Raw genomic sequence first — 19,851 nt, 5'->3', positions numbered from 1 at the left:
CAGATTTAATTAGTCAATCCAAATCAGGATTAAAAATCTACATTTTAAATAAGAAAAGAACTGTAAAAATAAATAAATTTTATTTAAAACAAACAACTCCATTCAATTTATGGCAAAAATAATTTTTAAATTTTTCCTTAATGGAAAAAAAAAATTACTTTTATTAAAATATTTTTCTATGCTTTCATATAGTATCTACTCTTAGAGGTCTTTCTCAAAAGCAGAATTGGTGTATGAAGTCAATAGAAGGCCAATAATGTAGAAGAAAACTTATTTATAAATCATAATTTAAAACAAATTTGATTTATTATATATTAAAAATAGATTGCTTGTGAATATTATTGTGTTAATACTAAAAAACATTAAAACTATTTAAATCTATAAGCCAAAAAATACTAAAAAACCATATAAATGTATTTTGAGAACAATGTTATCATCATTAGCTCTATGTATGTGTTTAATCTATTTATCAGTTTATAAATTGAAATAAATTAACCAAACATGCTTAATTTGTCAAAATGAACAAAAAAAACTTTGCTTCAATTTGAGTAAAATAAAAAATTTGAAAGTTCAGTACTATTCATATTCAATTATAAAATTGAAATATTGAATCAATTTTAAAAATCGGGGTTCATAAAATCACTAAAAATGAATAATATTTAGTCATATAATTAAAATGAATTATAATTTTTTTTTGCATAAATGCACAGTATATTAACTAAAATAAAAAAAGTTTCAACTATACAAAAATTATTTTACATAAAAAATGTTATATATCAAAATGAACATATTTTAATAATCTTTTTAAAATAATTTACTGAATTATTACCAAAATTGTTTACAAAAATATAAAAATTATACTATTTTAAAGAAAAATATTCTCAAATTATATATTTAGATTTCTGTTTACACTGTCCAAACTTTATACAACAACCATCTTATCGGCAAATAACAAATCATCAGCAACATAAAAAGAATTTTTAATTAAATGTAGATAAAACACCTTTTAATAATAATTTAATAACAAATTAAAAAATATTGTAACAATAATTACCAAAAGATCATTTTATACATCAATGAAATTTTACTTGAGAAAATTTAAGTTTATGAAAGTATAAATAAAATTATACTAAATATTTATAGGATTGTACTGTCTATTTCATAGTAAAAATGTTTTAATGTTTACAAATATGATAATCTTTTTTTATAAATTTTGAGAGTTAGAATTTTCTGAAACTTCCATTTGAACTACTTTATTTTTTGTCATCTTATTAGCTTCCAGCCAAGCTTGAAAAGTTGCTCTAAAACACAGATATTATACAACACATTTATATTTTATAAATAAATGGAATAATAATTTACTAACTTGCAATGATTATAACAACATTGTACACTGCAATATTCATTATCCCATTCTGGATGTACTACTGCAGCATTCGAACAACCATCATGTATACACATATCTAGTATATTTTTATTTTTAATTAAAACTACAACTGGAATATAAAATTAGATGTGATATATATAAATTGAAATTTTTAATTTTATAGGAAAACAAATATAAAATTCATTTCTAAATATAAATGTATGTAAAAGAGAAATATATTTTCAATAATTGAATAACTTTTACACTACCAAATAACTATCTAAATTTATCAATCTACTTCATAAAATATGTGTGTAGTGCGGATATATGCAGCTCATATTAATGTATATACTCCATCCACGTTCTATACCAACTCTATGCTTGCCACTTGATAAATACTTATCTTTGATTTACCATTGACTATCAACATTTTTTGTAAAAAAAAGGTTAAAAAATGACCATTTCTTCGAAATTTAAAAAAAATAAAATTATACTTTGAATTTAGTTTAAGAAAGCAATAATCACTAAAAAAAGTGTTCAATAAAATGATAATTGAATTTAAAGTTATAAGCATTGTCAGTAATTACACCCTACATGCATAAATTTTTTTTTACACTATAAAAATTTTAGAATTAGATTGACAATAAGTTTTTGATAAAATTATTATTAAAATCTATGTCCCATACATTAAATCAAAAATACCTTTTTTTTTTTTTTTTTGAAATCTCTATGAGTCAAAACACATATCAGTGAAAATGTTATTGCCCTTACAAGGGATAAAAAAAACTAATAATAATAAAAATTATCCTAGCTATCACCCCATATCATATATCTTTATTATTTATCATACTATATCAATATTTTTAATAAGACTCAATTTTTGATAAATTACTATAATGTTTTCTTACTTTCATTTGAAGTTTTTGGATCTAACCGGGTTTCATTAGGTTGTGACTTATTTATATGACTATTATCATTGATATTAGACTGAAAATCCGTGTTAGTTTGTTCCTAAAATAATATAGTATACAACATATTTTAGAAAATTATGTAAAATAACTCAAATAGAAATAAATATTCATAATGACATACATTTGAGCACAAAGCAGTAGACATTTTGAGCTGATTTTAACTAAGTTTTTTGCTTTAAGACTATAACCTTCAGAAACAAAATTCGATATATTTACAGAACAATATACTAAGTAGCATGAAATTTAAAAACATTTCTCATAGTAAAACACGTTTAATGACGTAATGTTAATTAATAAAACTTATTAATTTTATTTTAAAGACAATCAATATTATTTTTAACGGGCGATGATAACTGATAATTGACATTACAAAACACAGATATAGATAATAAATAAATTTATTATCTATATATGTGCTACAAAATCAAATAGTTTAATTTGATAACGCCACAGGTTAATAGAATTTGTTTCATTTAAACTGTGATAACACCGAACACGTAAAAAGATTGCTTTTAGTTTATCATTTTTTATTGTTTTCTTATCACAGACAACTGTCATTACAGCAAAATAGTCCATGTCATATACTGAAGAAATGTAAACATTTTTTTAAATATATTAATGATTATTTAGGTAAGTGTTTCGGTTTAAATTAATTTTATTAGATATCAAATTTAAGTTGAAAATATTTGATAAATGTAATATGTAAATAATTCATTTAACTTTTTAATACATAACATTTTAATCTGTCCGGTCATTTTTTAATTTTTAACTATTTTTAAAAGTTATTCAATTTTTAATATTGTGTAAACAAGCAAAATAAAAATAATATATTAAATATTTTACTTAAAAAATGTAAAAAGTAGTATAATAAACCATCTTTTTTTAAAATTTATTTAAAAGTAATGTTAAATTCCTATAGCTATTACACATTGATTATATATAATTTTTTTGATATAATAATGTGTATTCTTAGTATAATTGTAATTTAGTGTTTGTTAAAATATAGACTAAAAAATGAGAAGGGCTCACGGAGGAAATTATTATGATCCATTGCCCTCAACCAGTACACATGACAGTGACTTTATAGAAAAAGAAAATGATGACTTGACAGAACAGCTAAAAAATAAAGTAAACACACTTAAATCCCTATCGATTGACATAGGTGCTGAAGTTAAATATCAAGATCGGTTACTCAGAGATATGGATCATGATTTTGAAACTACTGGAAGTTTTCTAAGCAATACACTAGGGCGTGTTACCAGACTAGGAAGAAATAGTGGTGGATATAACATATGTTATCTTTTACTTTTTACTATTGTTGTTTTCTTTATTCTTTATATATATATTAAATTAAGATAATAATTCTATTAAATGTATAATTAATTAATATTAATCAATATTGTATCTTTTTATATGATCCAAGAAAATATTAGTAGGAAATATTTTTTTAATGTTTATTATAAATTGTTACATATAAAAACACATATTTATTAGTAAATTCAAATATTTAATATTTTTTCTTTCAATTATTAAATAAAATTTCAAGCTCTTCCAAAAATTTACTAAACAATTTTTTAAATTTTAGTTACTCATTAGACTTTATGAACAAGAACAAGAATGATTTGAAAAGAACACTAATATAAATAGACAATGAAATTGCCAAAATATTATTTCATATAAATATTAATCTAATTATTTCAATAAAACTAAAAATAAAAGATAGTACTGCTACCAATCCAACAATAATCCCTAAATAATGGAATGTTTTAAAATCAATATTGTTATCTTGATCTGAACTTATAACACCATAAGCACAAAAAATTTCCTGTATTGTGGGTGATACATATAAAAAAAACTGGTCTTGTTCATTAAAGTTTGATAATATTGATATTTGAGATGTATATCTTTTAGTAGTCACAAAATAATCTTTCCTAAAAATAAAAATAAAAACTTATATTATAGGAGTATTAATTATTAAAATACCCACATATCATTGGTAATTTTTTGTATGCTTAAATCAGTAATGCGTATCCATGTACAATCTAAAATTTCGTAATCAATATTTTTATTGACTATGCAATTTAATTTTATTTCATCATTATTTACTTTTTTTATTTCATTGTAAATCATATCTTAAAAAAAAACTAAAAAATAAGTATATGAATAAAAAATATTTAAGCTAGCTAACTTCTTACTTGAAACATTGTAAAATATAAAATTGTATTCATTTATTGAATTAACAACATAATTATTAGCATTTAAAACTTCTTTATCAACTTTCAAAAATCCAATAACTCCTTCAATATTAGAACTTTTGATATTACACTATTATAAAATAAACTTATAAAAAATGTGTTAAGTTTAAATACAAAGTAGTAACTGATAGTATGCTGAAAAAGAAATAGAGTAAAACGAAGTAAGATGCTGAGGTAAAACTTATATGATTTTTCCTGTCTTCTGTAAATAAACTTAAGATCTAAATTTTGCACGAAAACTACTTAAATATCTAGCTTCTTCTTCTTCTTTCTTTTTCCTCTTCTTTATCCCAACTACGTTGGGTCGGCTACCCTTATCCTAAACTTCCATATGACACAATCTCCCATTTCATCTACATACACATCAGCCATCCTCGTATCGCATTCAATAACTTTTAACCCTAATACAAGTGCCATTATATATATTCTCTATTACATTAATGTACCTCTTTAGGATACTAACCATAACTATTATAAAATAAATGGGTTCTTTTTTATATAATAGGCGTTAAGTATTAAAGTATTTAAGACAGACATTTGAAAAATTTTCTTTAGAATATTTAAACCTAAAATTTTGATGTTCAAAAATTATAATAAAACATATTAATTATGAATTTCTAACCACAACTAAAATTAAGATACGCGGTTGGGTTTGGTATATTATACAAAACAGTATTATTGTGTGCCACATTAAACTTTTGTTCTAGTAATTTGTCATCTTACCTCGTCTTACTCTACGACATTTAAATTTTTTATTGCACGTTATACTGCGACCAGTAGAAAAGGACCAAAAGGTTCTATCTCTGATAAACATAATATTATATATAAATCAGAATCTTTTAAATCTTAGGTTGCGATTAGACTTAAATACAAATATATACCTTATTAGAATGGTATATTTTATTATATACATATAAATTTTTCCGAAAAATTATATGTATGTTATTATAAGTAGAGTCACTTAACTATAATTTATTCTAACATCTTGAAAAATTTACCCTCTATAGCAGCATTTCCCAACCTTTTTCTCATTGCGAACTCCTCCCGAGATCTTGAAGAATTTTGCGAACCCCTGGTCTATACTGGTAGGTGAAAAAAAAACAATCAAATTTTGAAGGACATTTATTTTTCAAATGAACCAAGAAATGAAAACATATTTGATAAGACTTAACTTAACTAGTATGAAGAACACTCTTAATTTGATATTTGTGACTGTTTCATAGAACAAAGCAATGCAAAGTTGGGCTCAATATCGGACAATTTTAGTCTCAGATCAGGTTCTGCATTCAATCTATTTCCGGTATTTATCTTTCAAATAAGTATATGTTGAAAATCTTTTTTCACATAGATATGTTGTGCAAAAGGGTAAAAGGACTTGAACAGCATTTTTTGAAAGAAAAGGATACTTATTAGAGATACTAAGCCAGAAGTCGATTAAAGATTGATTTTTAAAACTAGCTATTAGTGAATTGTTACAAGTTAATTGAAGATGCTTCAGATGTTCAATTGTATTTTTTTTAATGTTTTCGTCAAGTACAATTGAATTTTCTGATAAAAAAGTGCAGAGAGAACCAAAACATTCGTACTCATTTAATTGCAGGCATTGGATCCAGAAATTGAACTTCTTTAGCATAGTCTCAATTCTATCATACACAGTGAAAATGTTTACACTTGCGCCTTGTAATATTAGATTCAATTCATTTAATTTATAAAAGATATCAGCTAAGTATGTAAGCTTCTGCAGCCAAAAATCATCGAATAAACAAGAAGACAAATGAATCGGATGATCAATAAAAAAAGCTTGAACTTCAGATTTCAACTCAAACAAGTGTGTCAACACTTTACCATGGGAAAGCCATCTAACTTCGATGTGTAAGAGTAAAGAAATGTGATCACTTCCAGTTCTCGCAAAACGCACAAAATAGACGAGAATTCGTAGCACGAGATTTTATAAAATTAACAATTTTTTACAGCATCATTTAAAGTGCTTATCTATGAATACAGCAATGAGTCCATTCAATTTTGTCGTTGATTTTCTTTGCCCGTGCCACGAAACCAGAAAATTTTCCTGTCATTGATTTTGCACCATTTTTCTTTTTTTTGAAATAACCATTGATCAGATCAAAAATTGCTTCTCCAGTTATGTAGGTTTTCAGAGGTTTCGCAAAAAGAATATCTTCTTGAACGATATTCGTGGAAACATATCTAACGTAGACAATCAATACTGCGGCGTTTGCTACATCGGTTGACTCGTCAAGCTGAATCGCAAAATGATTCAATTTGATTCTCTTCAAGAGTTCGTTCTCAACATCATTTGCCAAATCGTTAATTCTTCGGGACACCGTATTGTTTATTGTAACTCTCCACGCGCCATGTGTTATTATCTCGTGTATCCCGTCGTCTATGGACTGGAGACTAGACTGTCGTAACGTATTCACCCCACCTCGCTCAACGCTCGCCGATAACACTATCTTTCTGTATAATATTTTGTTTTCGTATCTGTACATGCGGGCGTATCATCAATATATATATATAAACAAATTTTTATTGTTTATTATTAGATATAAACATTTAAAGATTCAAATTTTTTTGATTTAATATACATGTATAATACATAAGGGATTACGATTACATGGAAGCTAATTGATTTTTTATGACGATATTAGCAAGCATATAGCTTTTATTATCAATGGTAATAGAACACATTGTTGTGAGTTTATAAACACACTAACTGGCAATACAAAATTTATATCCATGATAGTGATAATTGACAATAAACACTCCGTGACTATAACAACGATGTCATAAAAAAATAAAAAGTGAAAAATAAATATAGCTTAAAAAACTGAAAAACATGCTTTTAAAGAATATCGAACTAAAAAGTTAAAAATAATATTTAAAATAAGCTTAAAACAATAATGAACAAAAAATACTAGTATTATTGTGAAAAAAAGCGTGGGGGCTTTGTGCCATATTTTTCATATATTGAGCGCTTGACGATTTTTTTCACAATAATACTAGTATTTTTCGTTCATTATTGTTTTAAGCTTATTTTAAAAATTATTTTTAACTTTTTAGTTCGATGTGCTTTAAAAGCGTTTTTTTCAGTTTTTTTAAACTATATTTATTTATTTAGAACTCGATATGTGTTTGAATTCTAATAAATAGGACATTATCCTCACGCAGGGAGTCCACAAAGAGATTACATATCTGCATAAATTTAGATAAAACTTCTGAAATAACATGAAAAAGAATTTCCCCTTTTAAGTTGATTAAAATTTAGTTGTTCTAGGATCCAGGATATTTATCTGATATTTTGTTACGGTTTTCTCGGTAATTTTCCTTTGGCTATTCAAAATTCCGCCACTACAATATTATTTTGGTGAATCCCCTTTGTAAGCGCCGCGAACCACCGCATACCACCTGTTGGGAAACACTGCTCTATAGTGTATATATTGTATATATATATAGTATAGTGTATATATAAAATATTGTTAATATTTTACTTCATTATAACCAATGTAAAAATAGTCACGACATAGCTCATTTTCTACATCTTCTGGTAAAATTATGGAATGTTTTTCTCCATTTACAATTATGTGTATGATGTTGAACTTTTTTTCCAATTCTAAATGTACCCACGAAGAATCAATTTCTTCAAATTTTACTAATTTTTCGTACGAATAATCCTCTACCTTAATATTCAACTTGAAAAAAGTATTTAAAATCGACACTAGTATGTAGTCAGCTGACGTATTGTTGATTGAAATTAAGTTACCATGAGCCAATGACTGAATCTTGATATAAAGTTCTATCTTCAAGAAAATTTTGATTTTATCAAATAAAACTGTTATTCAATAGGGATTTACTATTAACTTGAGTAATATTCAAATAACATAATTCCATAGACGCAAAAAAGTAGTGTTATGAAACCATAACTAGTCGAAATTAATTATACAGGAGGGTACACTTAGGGGAATAAGCCAAAAATTATTTGTATTACTATTTTAAAACATTTATTTTATTTACTAAAATACTAAAAATAAATTTAGATCGCAAAAATACTTAGACGGTGTTTGTATCAAAAAATATTGTTTTCAGGTTACTTATAAATTATAATTTTTCTACTGCGTTTAAAGATATTAGTTTTATTCCCATTAACAATTTAGTAAAAATATTATTAATAATGTTATTCCTAATATGACCCTTTCTGACTACAATCGTTATTTGTATTATCGTCTATAATTTACAATTTATTCAACATGGATATTAGCTAAAAATATTCTACTAATGATAAATTTATAAAATAAAATACTTTTTAATGAAATTTTTATTATAACTTTTATTTTACTATTATTATTATGCGTTAAAAAAAAAATTAGTTTAAGAAAGTATTAATTAAAATAAACTTGTATCTTTGACGAAATAAGCATGGAAGACACACTATACAGAATAAGAATTGGACAAACAATGCTTAAAGCTTTCGAAGTTAGTACAGGATTGAAACAAGAAGATTCACTTTGTTAAATTTAGCCTATTAGACATAAGGGAGATACAGTTAGAAACAACTGGAATAGCAATGATCTACAATGTACACAAGTGCTTGGCTTTGCCGATGATTTAAATATATTAATAAATTCCGTGAAGGTACGAAAATAGCAGCTAAAGGGCTCGAACAAACAGCCAGTAAAATAGGCCTAAAAATTGATATGATTAAAACAAAAATAACGGAACTGCTAGACAAGGAAGGAAACAATGATATGGAATCCCTAGCTTTCGAAAACGTTAATGAGTTTCAGTACCTAGATGCAGTATTGAGCAAAAACAATGACTGAGGCTAAGGAAATAGATTCAAGGATAATACAAAAGCAGAAAGAACAAAATATTAATAAATAAGTTCTTCAAGTTAAAAGTATTTTCAAAAAAAACTAGGGCAAGACTGAATATAGCAATAATAAGATCCATGCTCACATATGAGTGCAAGGCATAATAATTAGTTCATTAATTAGTACTATTAATACCAAAAACAATACGGAAAAAACTCAGAACTTTGGAGAACAAAATATAGAGGGTAATATGTGGACCAGTATATAATAGCGAAAAAGGAACAAGGAGGAGAAATTAACATAAAAAGCTGCAGGAAGAATAGGAAATGGCATCAGTAGTAAGGTCCATTAGGGGACAAAGGATCCAATGGCTAGGTTACATATGGCGGTGTAGTGAGAACGATATAAATAATGTAGTCCTTGAATGGAAGCCTATAGGAAAAAGAGCTTCAGGATGGCCAAGAAAACGAAGATTAGATGTAGTAGAAGAGGAATCTAACAGAATGGGAAGTCAGGAATGTAGTGAATTAGTAATGGATATGAATATCCTTAGAGAGTATTTAAGGCCAGTTGAAGAAAAAGAAGAAGTCTAATAGAAATGAACACGTGCCGTAAAGAATTTTCGAAATAGACGCACATTGGAGGGAACTTAAGTGGAACCTAGTACATCAAAATTTCAGAAAAATGGCATACATTATAATATGAAAAAAATTAGGGAGGGGAAATAGACTCTCAAAAAATGTCACTTTGTTATTATTTTAAAAATATCTATATTATTTTAGTTAAAAATCATGTATATAAATACATTTTTTAATTATAGTTTTTCTTTCAAATTAATCATTGAAGTGTTCATCCCGTGCTTCATCAAAATATTATTTTCAAAAATTAATTCTAAAATATTATTAACAATACTACATACAAAAATTTTTTCATAGACTATAATCAATGTATTTTATTTATAAATAAAATATACTTGAGCATTTCAACAAAATGTATTTAAAATTATAAAATTGATTTACTCATGATAAAATTTTCAGTATTTATACACGAAAACAGCAATCAGATTACATGTAATTTGATAATATTTAAATAAAACAATTTAAGGTTGTCCAATCCATTTCATCTAGATTGACTAATAAGTAGATTAAAAATTTCAAGACACTAAAGCATTTAATAATTAAGAAATACAATATTCAAATACATTCACGCATTTTAAAAAATTGTTTACTCTTACTAATGATCAAACCTTAAGTCGAGGCATCAAAGGAAATAATGTTCAACATACTACTGAGTAAACTTGTAACTTTTTATTTTTAAAAAGTCATTTAAATTTCAAGGGTGCATATCCTCTATGTCCCAGCTTTTAAAATTATAGCCAATAATAATTCACTTTAATTAAGATATTTTTACGTGTTTTGTTTTTTAAACCATAAATAATCTTAAAAATATTATTTAATTACACTCACATTCCAAAGATTTGAATTAAGAGGACAGGGTATTTTAAATGTTTGAGTTAAATCAGTGTATATAACTTCTTCATTCTGTTCGTGAACTACGTTTAAAGCAGAATACGGCAAGAACATATCCCAACGCTAAAAATAAATGCTCTTAAATTAATAACTACTGCGGAAAAAATAATAACATTCATAAGGAGATTTAAAACAAATTTATTATTCGTTTTTAATCATTTATCAATAATAAATTAACTTTAGTTATAAAAGATATCACTTTAAATTGCTTACCTGTTTAATTATTGACAGTGCAAAAGGTATAAAATTTACGTATAGCTTTTCAATATAACCTTCAAAACCTTCACCAATATTCATTACTTGGTTACATTTTATTATCGATGAATTGCATTTTAAATTTGCCGAAAAATGTTTGTTATTGACGTTCATTGCTAATTTGTTTTTTGTAATTATGAAAGTAACTTCATTCCAACCAATCTACACATTTACAAAATAAACACTTAAGTATATTAATTATTAGCACATTGAACAATTTTTTACACCAATTATATAGTGATTGATGAGATTGCCAAAATACTCTTAAAACACATTCTAACATGCATATTAGATCTAAAATAATATATTTAGAAAAATGAATGTTTTATAATACATAATTATTAATTATAATACATTATAATTCATAGAACGTTTAAAGTTGATTTAATCTTCAATATTTTTTTTAACATTATTAAGCATATAAAATTTAAAAGTGCTATATGAGGTCTATTATACAAATTAGAATAGATTTTTACTCAATATAGTATAGTTTAATAAGTAAAAAAATAATAATAAAACAAAAATAGGTGTATTTATTATTAAGTTAACAACTTCTTTTTGTAATTCAAAAAGTACTACTAATATAGAATTAATTTTTTAATGGATAAATCTTACATTTTTACATTAAGTAAGAAAAAATTGTATGAGTGTTTACTATATATTTAAGTACTATTGATTTAGTTTTTGGTGCATAGAAAAAACTAGAATGCATGATAACTTTACATTTAACAATCATTTTTTTTTATCTAAAAAAAGTTATGGCGTGTATTTTTTACCTAACTGAAGGTATAAAGCGAAGATGACATTAATAAATATTGACGTTTAATAGTGTATAATACTTTAATATACATTTTACAAGAGCCTTATTAATAATTTTAAGTATTGAATTTATTTTTATAAACTTATAATTAACATTAATGACAATGAATTAATATATTTAACAGTAATTTAATCTCTATTGATTTATCATCAAACATTTGAATAATTCAAATTCCTAAATCTCGATCATAAGCTATTGGGCATTCTTTATGACTTATAATTATTACTCGGATTAAAATTTAGAAAAAAGTATTTTAAATTTTACTTAGACCTAAATAATTCAAAATATTTTGTTCTTTAATTTATACAATTCTTATAAGATCTTTTAGGTTCTTACGTTGATAATCGATGAAGTATATATTTTTGTAGTGCAACCATTTAAAAACGCCATTAAAATTAAATCATAGTTTGCTAAGCTCAATTCAACGGTATCACATTTATCACAATCGTCATGAAATCGACGTAACAATGTACCTGTACCTCCAAGCGGATAAAATCGTATAAATATATGGAGTATAGAATTTTCAATGTTTGTAGATGAATATTGAACAAGCGCGTCTTTGTCGAATGTATATACCATAAGTAGTGGACCTATTGACACATTTTAACATTTTTGATTAATTAAACGATTGTGTTTACACTTCAAGCGTCATTTAATCATTAATACTAGACTTTAAGGCTTTTTATAGACGGCACACAATTTTCAGCAAGGTTTAACCTTGGCCTAATATTTCAGTACAGATATGCGATTTAAAATGATAGTGCTAAATTGGCATTGTGCAAAAGGGAATTAGCCCAAGATATAGACGAGTTAGATATTGACTTTAGACAACAAAAAATTATTATAAAATAAAAAAATTTAAAGATACCTTTACAAGGTTCTAAATAACAATTAGCGATTTCAACTGGGCTTCCTATACAATCAATACCTGTTTCTTCAGGTTCTGGTCTAGTACAACTTCTTAACTTATACCTGTTACCTTTTCCACAATTTGTTGAACAGTGACTCCATTTTTGCCAATCAGACCAGCCTCCATATACTATATAATTAAAAAATTTAGTAATTTAGTAGTTTTAAACGTGTAATATATAGATTTCCAAATTATTTTACACTTAAACTTGGCATTAAAACTCATTAAATTAACTCAATTCTGATTAAAAAGTAAGTTCAAACACATTAAAGAGGTGCAGATCTTTTAACTTTTATTTCACATATTATTTTGATCGTATCTAATATTTTATTAATTTAACATGGCAAAAATGTTATAATTAAAACATTAGTATAAAAAAATAAACCCTGGCGCTCATTTTTTGAGGAAATATACAGGGTGTTCAGTAAGTCAGGAAACGGGTTTCTATTGTTCTCATTGTTACAAACAATGAGAACAATAGAAACCCGTTTCCTGACTTACTGAACACCCTGTATATTTTGTAGGACGTACAAAAATAAATCATTTATAAATTCTTTGTTATAAAAAACGATATTTATATTATACTCGGTGAAATATAGTACAATATAAAGTAATGGTTAATTTCCTTTAATAATCTTGCCTTTTGGCGTGTAGCATTTTTTTATTTCAGTATGAGACCCACAACACGATGATCCGTTATTAATACTCGAGGCCTTACAAAATCGTTTACGAGCGGTGATTCCGTTACCTTGTCGAACATTACACTTTGACCATTCAGACCACTTACACCAAATCCCATCTATAATTATGAAAAAATAATACTTGACAATCAAATATTATTTTGATTTTATTAAGCTATGTACCTGTTTTAGATTCACATAAATGACCATAACAATTTTTGAATTCAATAGAATTCCCCGTGCAATTGAGCGAATCTTTTGAATTCATTGGATTATTGCAATATCGCAAACGATACTGAACTCCAGGACCACATGTAGCTGTGCATTTTGACCATAAAGTCCAATCACTCCAACCTCCTTTTGCTAGAAATATGTTTAGTTAAAAATATTTCCAAAAATACTCCACTAATTTATGCGTGTGATAAATTGGGTTAATTTAATTGGTGACTTACTGGGACAACCTAAGTTATGTTTAACACACAATAGAGCATTCCAGAATCTATCCTGAATAAACCTTTCATATTAATTATTAATTCGTTTTATTTACTACATAGTATACTTGCAGTATAGTTCTTAAGAATTTTCTTTAAAGAGTAATAATCACAATAATCCTGAATGCAAGAGTCCAAAATGGCTCTATATTGACAATTATCAACAACCGTTTCTAAGTAATTTAATTCTTTTTCTCTAAATTCATCTCCTTTGATTATTTCAGCATAGTTTTGCAAACTACACCTGGTAAGTTTGCACGTTTTCCACTCGTATTCCAAATTTTTATAAGAAACATTTTCATTTGGTGTCCGGATACAGTAACGCGATGCAATACCAGCACCACCACATTCACCCACACAGTTCGACCACCTGTTACGTTTAGATATTTGTACAAAGTTTATTTATGATTAATTATTTCCAATAACACCAACTATTTACTTATCCCACGAAGTACATTGTTTATTATAACCAGAAATTTCTTGAGAAATTACATCTAATTTTATAAAACATAATAATCATTTTAGACAATTTCAATTTTTGAAACTTTATTGCAGTAAAATAAAATTCAATATTGTTGCTTTACTTACATAAAATGCTATACAATATTATATAAATATAAGAAAACAGCATGTTATTTTATTGAATTAGTATACAAGAAATATAAATACTCGTCACAATCATGTCATTACTAAAATTCATGTTTTCTTCTTTTTTTTATCATACATTGTATAAAAAATACGTTTTCTTATTAAAGTTGATTATCAAAATAATATATAATGATTCAGTTAATTTTTTTATATAAAAAAAAACAATATTTTCTCATTGCTTAGAAACAAAAATATATTCTTTTAATCTTAATCATTTGTTTTCAATAATCAAATAATTTATTAATATTGTATCGTAATTCAACCATAAGTTGTGAGGACCACTTTCCAAAATTTAAATGAGGACCTTATAATAGATACTGTGTTGATTATTTTTTTTTTTAATAAGTAATCAGATTAACTGCTTAATCTTTTTGCCTAAAATATATTAAACTTGAACTAAAATTTAACTAACTTGAAATACTGATGGCGTAATTTAACACGTACAAAAAAATAAGGAAAATAACAAGCGATTTGCAGTTTCTTTTATCTAACAAACATGAACATTTAAATATAATTACAATTCTATTTGAAATTGAAAAGAAATATTTACAAGAATTTATACAGTAAAATTATATCTAATATTATCTGAAGTCAATTCATAATAATTTATAATTTTGAACTGATGATACTATTAATGACTCATTTGTAAGATATGTACTGATAGTACAATATTACGATTTAAATTTTAAACGCTTTTTAAAATATATAGAAAAACAATGATTCACTCTGAAAAAAATAATGGATTTTCATAATTTTTTGAAGGGGTCCGCAAGAATTAAATTTACTTGAATACATTTCAGTCTTACCCTACATATTAAATAATGTAAAAATATCGGTGTCTGGAAAGGGTCTAATCCCTCTGGACCCCCTTTGTAAATCTACTAATGATAACAAATAAGGATTGAAAGAAAAATTTCAAATGCAAAATTTTATTAAAAACAAATCTTTAAGATTTATAATAAATTGTTAAGTTTTATTAAAAATGATCATAGGCTATTCTACATTTTTTTTAATATGCAAATAATTGTTTATTTAAATAGTATATTTAAATGTGAGTATGACAACTGATAAATCAACTCAAAGGAAAGCAATGAGATATATTCAATCATGTAAGTATAATTGAAGTTTGCCTAAAATATGGTAAATTTTTTTTACAATATAAATTATTATAAATGTTAACAGTCAATTATTCGAACTAGTTTGAATATTTGACTTAAGAAACAAAATTAAGTGGGTCATCTTGAGCAAAAAATTAGCATATATTAACATTTTTTAAATTTGCTTTTATATAATTAAATATAATTTTATATAATATATATTTGTTATAAATACAATGAAACTAACGTAAAATAACAAAAAAATTATCAATCTAAACCAGTCCACACTAAAGTACAAGTATAGTCACAATAAATATGATGAAATAAAAAATAAAGTTCTAACAGCTTCCGACAAAATTATTATCCTCTGGCACATCATGTAAAGTCGATATTGAAACTTTTTTTTTTGTTTTTAGATATATTTTATAACTGTAAAGTATTATCCAGCCATATAAAAAATATGCTGAAAAATAGAAAAACTATTATTTTGTTTTGTCAATATTCCGTTTAAAATAAACGATCTTAATCTGTATACTTAAGTTAAAATTATCACAAGACAGATTTCCAAAAAAAATATATGACTTGCGACAGTTTACCTCTGGTGTATAGATTATTTGTAGTTGTTTATAAATAAAATAATATACTCACAAAAAAATAATACAAACATAATCACTACAATTATGGTAGCACTTTGTTGACTTCGGTGTTTTATTTTTTTCGTTTGAATTCGATACTTCATGTCTGTTTTTTCGTGACAACAAGTACAATTATTAATATCAATATCGTTATTGTAGGATTCAAGGCTTTTTAATTCTTTGTCCTTGTTCGGATTAACATCATCACTCTTTCGGTCACTTAATACATTAAAAGCTGATGTCTCAACATTGGAACTTGGAATTGAAAGTTTTGTTGACGAAATAGCAACGGCATCATTTGATTCAGGTGAATAATCATGATACAACAAAATCTTTTGCCAAGGATTTTCCACTAGCCACATGGCTTCTGGACAATGATTTTCTATACAGGCGTTTCTAAATAAATACAAATAATAATAAATCGTAAAGCTTCAATTTATTTATACTGCCATGATATTTTTTTCTCAAAATAGATAAATAAAAATTATTTTTTATTTTATCATTACTTTAAGCCTGACGGGAAACACGACCAAATAAACAAAAAAATCCATAATATGATAAAAACAGTCCACATAATAAGAGCACTTTTGACCGTTTTTGTTGACCTCTACAATTTTTTATGCATAAATAATAATACATATCTTTAGGTTAATAAAACTTACTATAAACGCACCTGTCGCTGCTATAGACCAAGTCACAATTACACATATACAAGTTATTATTACTATAACCCAAGGTACTAAAAATAAAGTTAAAAATAATTTTAGAAATAAAAACGATAATTGAGTCTTACATGGCACTTCAGAGTCTAATTTTAACATATTGGTTAACATAGAACAAATCGCAATCGTCTAAAGAATTAATAACAATTAAAATAAGATATTATTCAGCATATATAAAAAGATTATCTAAACAAAAGAGGAAAATTTTCAGAACATTTTTACAAGATTTAAAAAATTTTATGGTCTTTGACAATTTATACAAAATTATTATAGATCTCAGAGCCCATCTCAATTTTATTTAACCTCAAAGCTTTAATAATAATAAATTTATAGCTGACCTAATACATACTAACTTATAAATACTATTTCTACATTTACCAAGTGTCGAAAGAAATTCAGAAAACGGATATAGGAATATTCTAACATCTATTTGCATTAATGCATTGCTTGATTACGTTTTAAATTACTATCAGAAATTTAATATTTTGTAGACTATGAATTAGATTTCCCAAGCTCCAGAGTGTTGATTGTATTTTAAACGTGTACAGATAACTATGCATGATTTAACTATGTATTTTTATCTGTAAGAGGTCATTATAAGTAATGCTGTATAGTTTTGTAAATATTACGAAATTCAGTAAAAAAAAAATTTAAAAACGTCTAAAGTTTTTCAGACGAGGATGCTGCAAAGGAATATGGAATGGAAAATACAGAGACGTTAGAAAAAAAAGTAGATGTAGTTTAAACTTAAATGATAGTATTTAAATACTTTTTACAATGTACGTTTAGTTTATTGTAATGTACGTATGTATTCAAGTAAAATAAACGGCTACGGAAAACCTGAGGAAAAAGTAAAGCTTCACGGTTAGTTCTTTCAAAATGTTTAAGATTGTATATGAAACACAATGAATTTAATAAAATAAATAATGTACTTACAATATATGATACGGCCAATATTATTATACCAGATTGAAGTGTAAAAATACCAAAAAAAGTCAACATATTTTAATTATATTTATAATCGCCTTTTAATATGAATCATTTTTTAAATAAAAGCATTACCTATACTCTAATTTCAATTAATGAAAAATATAATTTTTTTTTTAATAGTAGAAAAAACCATAGAAACTTTTTTAATTGTATAAATTTTCAGTGTCTCTGATATCTTTTTTCTAAAACAATTGTATACTAATTTTGTCAGCTCCTTAAATAAGAGTCCCGTGGAAAAACTTTTCGTTGTGCCCTATTTTCCTTATTTTTTAGAAATATCCATAACTTTCTATCAACTCTTATTTTCTCGTGTTGTAAATATCTACTTCTACTGCCAGTGATAGAATTACATTAATTCCTGTGTAGGATTCAATGATTGTAAGTTTTATAGTTTTTGGATCATACGTTTTTAGAGAATAATCATAACAAAAATTTCAAAACAGTAGATCATTTAATTTTTTTTATTTTAGTTCATGTTAAGTTATATAATAAAATACAATGCGTAACAATTTTAATGAACAAAGATATTAATAAATATTAATATACATGATTTCACTAATATTAAAAGTTGCTTTATGTCAAATTATCACAAGTAACCAGCAATTGAGTATTTTCAATTAAGTTCTATGTAATTGATCAAACTAACCTGTTGACTTTAACAGAATATATTTTATAGACTTCAATATAGTGGAACTCAACAAAAGTATTCTCAAGTAATAGCAATTATTTGAGATTTTATTTTTATGTATACGTTAATCACTATATATTACATTCAAAATAATAAAAGAGTATTTAAAAAAAAAAAAACACTTTTTCTGGAAGAATCCCATTTTTTCAAATGATTAATTTTTTATTCTAATGACGTTAAAGTTTTTTTTTAATTATTTTTTTTTTTAACAAAAATTAGTAATAACGTATTATAAATTGTGTTTTAAAGTTCTATGAAACAACTAAAAATAAAATATTTCCCTAATATTTCTATTTTGAAATGTATTCAATGTATCCATTTGAACACTTTAATAATTATTTTTATGTAATTTAGCTTATCCTTTTGCAACCGGAAATAGAATTTATGTTTTTGTAATATATAGGATAATATAAAATAATTTAGAAATTAACTTCCACGGAAGTTAATATAAGTTATATATATATGAAATCACTTTTACACTGCACAGCTATTAGAAGCGATTCTAAGTAATTCAAAAATGAGAATAAAAGTTCATGTAGTAAGACTTTTATTTCTATTATTTCTATTATTTCACAATGGAACTAAATTTTGTAATAAAATTATTATAATATAATCCGTATTTATTCTAGGTGCTAGAATATGTTGTTTGAAATTATATTATTATTGTATTTTTATTTTTTTAAATAAAATATAAACCGTAAATATTTACTTAGTAAATATTTTATTCCGCGTTTAAAGTCGGATATCACTTTATCCACTCTCCGTTTTTCTCGTTTCATCAAGGTCAATAACATTTCTTCTATCGCACATTGAAAAAAAATTAGTCGTCGTTGTCTAAGTCAACCGTTTATACACCGGTTATCATTAAACGCATAATTTAACATGCAAATATTTAACTGCAGAAACGAAATGTTTGTATCACGCATTTAAAAAAAAAAAAAAAAAAAAACAATTCGTAATCCAAAATC

General features: G+C 25.1%; 5 protein-coding genes across 9 annotated transcripts; 1 reads left to right on the top strand and 4 right to left on the bottom strand.

Moving 5' to 3' along the window:
- Positions 1-732: 732 nt before the first annotated feature.
- Positions 733-2,707, bottom strand: LOC126898580 (uncharacterized). 2 transcript variants are annotated; one of them, XM_050672792.1, is made up of 4 exons: positions 2,459-2,707; positions 2,275-2,377; positions 1,367-1,496; positions 733-1,301 (listed from the first exon to the last, which is right to left on the bottom strand). In XM_050672792.1, the coding sequence occupies exons 1-4, from the start codon at positions 2,480-2,482 to the stop codon at positions 1,205-1,207; spliced, it is 354 nt and encodes a 117-aa protein (XP_050528749.1). In that variant the 5' UTR covers positions 2,483-2,707; the 3' UTR covers positions 733-1,204. The 2 variants fall into 2 exon arrangements, with proteins under 2 accessions (XP_050528749.1, XP_050528750.1); XM_050672793.1 differs by having other exon boundaries at positions 746-1,301; positions 1,367-1,463.
- Positions 2,708-2,815: 108 nt separating this feature from the next.
- Positions 2,816-3,850, top strand: LOC126898581 (BET1 homolog). Its single transcript, XM_050672794.1, has 2 exons — positions 2,816-2,967; positions 3,344-3,850. Exon 2 carries the CDS (start codon positions 3,352-3,354, stop codon positions 3,694-3,696), a length of 345 nt encoding a protein of 114 aa, XP_050528751.1. The 5' UTR covers positions 2,816-2,967; positions 3,344-3,351; the 3' UTR covers positions 3,697-3,850.
- Positions 3,851-4,119: 269 nt separating this feature from the next.
- Positions 4,120-11,354, bottom strand: LOC126898582 (uncharacterized). The gene is made up of 3 exons (XM_050672795.1): positions 11,161-11,354; positions 10,885-11,010; positions 4,120-4,268 (listed from the first exon to the last, which is right to left on the bottom strand). The coding sequence occupies exons 1-3, from the start codon at positions 11,314-11,316 to the stop codon at positions 4,245-4,247; spliced, it is 306 nt and encodes a 101-aa protein (XP_050528752.1). The 5' UTR covers positions 11,317-11,354; the 3' UTR covers positions 4,120-4,244.
- A 992-nt stretch (positions 11,355-12,346) lies between these two features.
- On the bottom strand, positions 12,347-15,546 carry LOC126898035 (A disintegrin and metalloproteinase with thrombospondin motifs adt-1-like). The gene is made up of 7 exons (XM_050671985.1): positions 15,537-15,546; positions 14,543-14,597; positions 14,176-14,473; positions 14,065-14,116; positions 13,796-13,975; positions 12,891-13,061; positions 12,347-12,612 (listed from the first exon to the last, which is right to left on the bottom strand). Exons 1-7 carry the CDS (start codon positions 15,544-15,546, stop codon positions 12,347-12,349), a joined length of 1,032 nt encoding a protein of 343 aa, XP_050527942.1.
- A 467-nt stretch (positions 15,547-16,013) lies between these two features.
- LOC126898572 (uncharacterized) lies at positions 16,014-19,822 on the bottom strand. 4 transcript variants are annotated; one of them, XM_050672769.1, is made up of 5 exons: positions 19,593-19,822; positions 17,146-17,334; positions 16,990-17,090; positions 16,497-16,879; positions 16,014-16,311 (listed from the first exon to the last, which is right to left on the bottom strand). In XM_050672769.1, the coding sequence occupies exons 2-5, from the start codon at positions 17,314-17,316 to the stop codon at positions 16,187-16,189; spliced, it is 780 nt and encodes a 259-aa protein (XP_050528726.1). In that variant the 5' UTR covers positions 17,317-17,334; positions 19,593-19,822; the 3' UTR covers positions 16,014-16,186. The 4 variants fall into 4 exon arrangements, with proteins under 4 accessions (XP_050528726.1, XP_050528727.1, XP_050528729.1 ...); XM_050672770.1 differs by lacking the exon at positions 19,593-19,822 and having other exon boundaries at positions 17,146-17,222; positions 17,277-17,542; XM_050672772.1 differs by lacking the exon at positions 19,593-19,822 and having other exon boundaries at positions 17,146-17,165; positions 17,277-17,542.
- Positions 19,823-19,851: the final 29 nt, after the last annotated feature.

The sequence above is a fragment of the Daktulosphaira vitifoliae genome, unplaced genomic scaffold (assembly GCF_025091365.1).
Source record: "Daktulosphaira vitifoliae isolate Bord-2020 unplaced genomic scaffold, ASM2509136v1 Scaffold_2, whole genome shotgun sequence".
NCBI lineage: Eukaryota > Metazoa > Arthropoda > Insecta > Hemiptera > Phylloxeridae > Daktulosphaira > Daktulosphaira vitifoliae.
The sequence above is the reverse complement of the archived record's forward strand: the minus strand, read 5'-3'. Positions and strand labels throughout refer to the sequence as shown.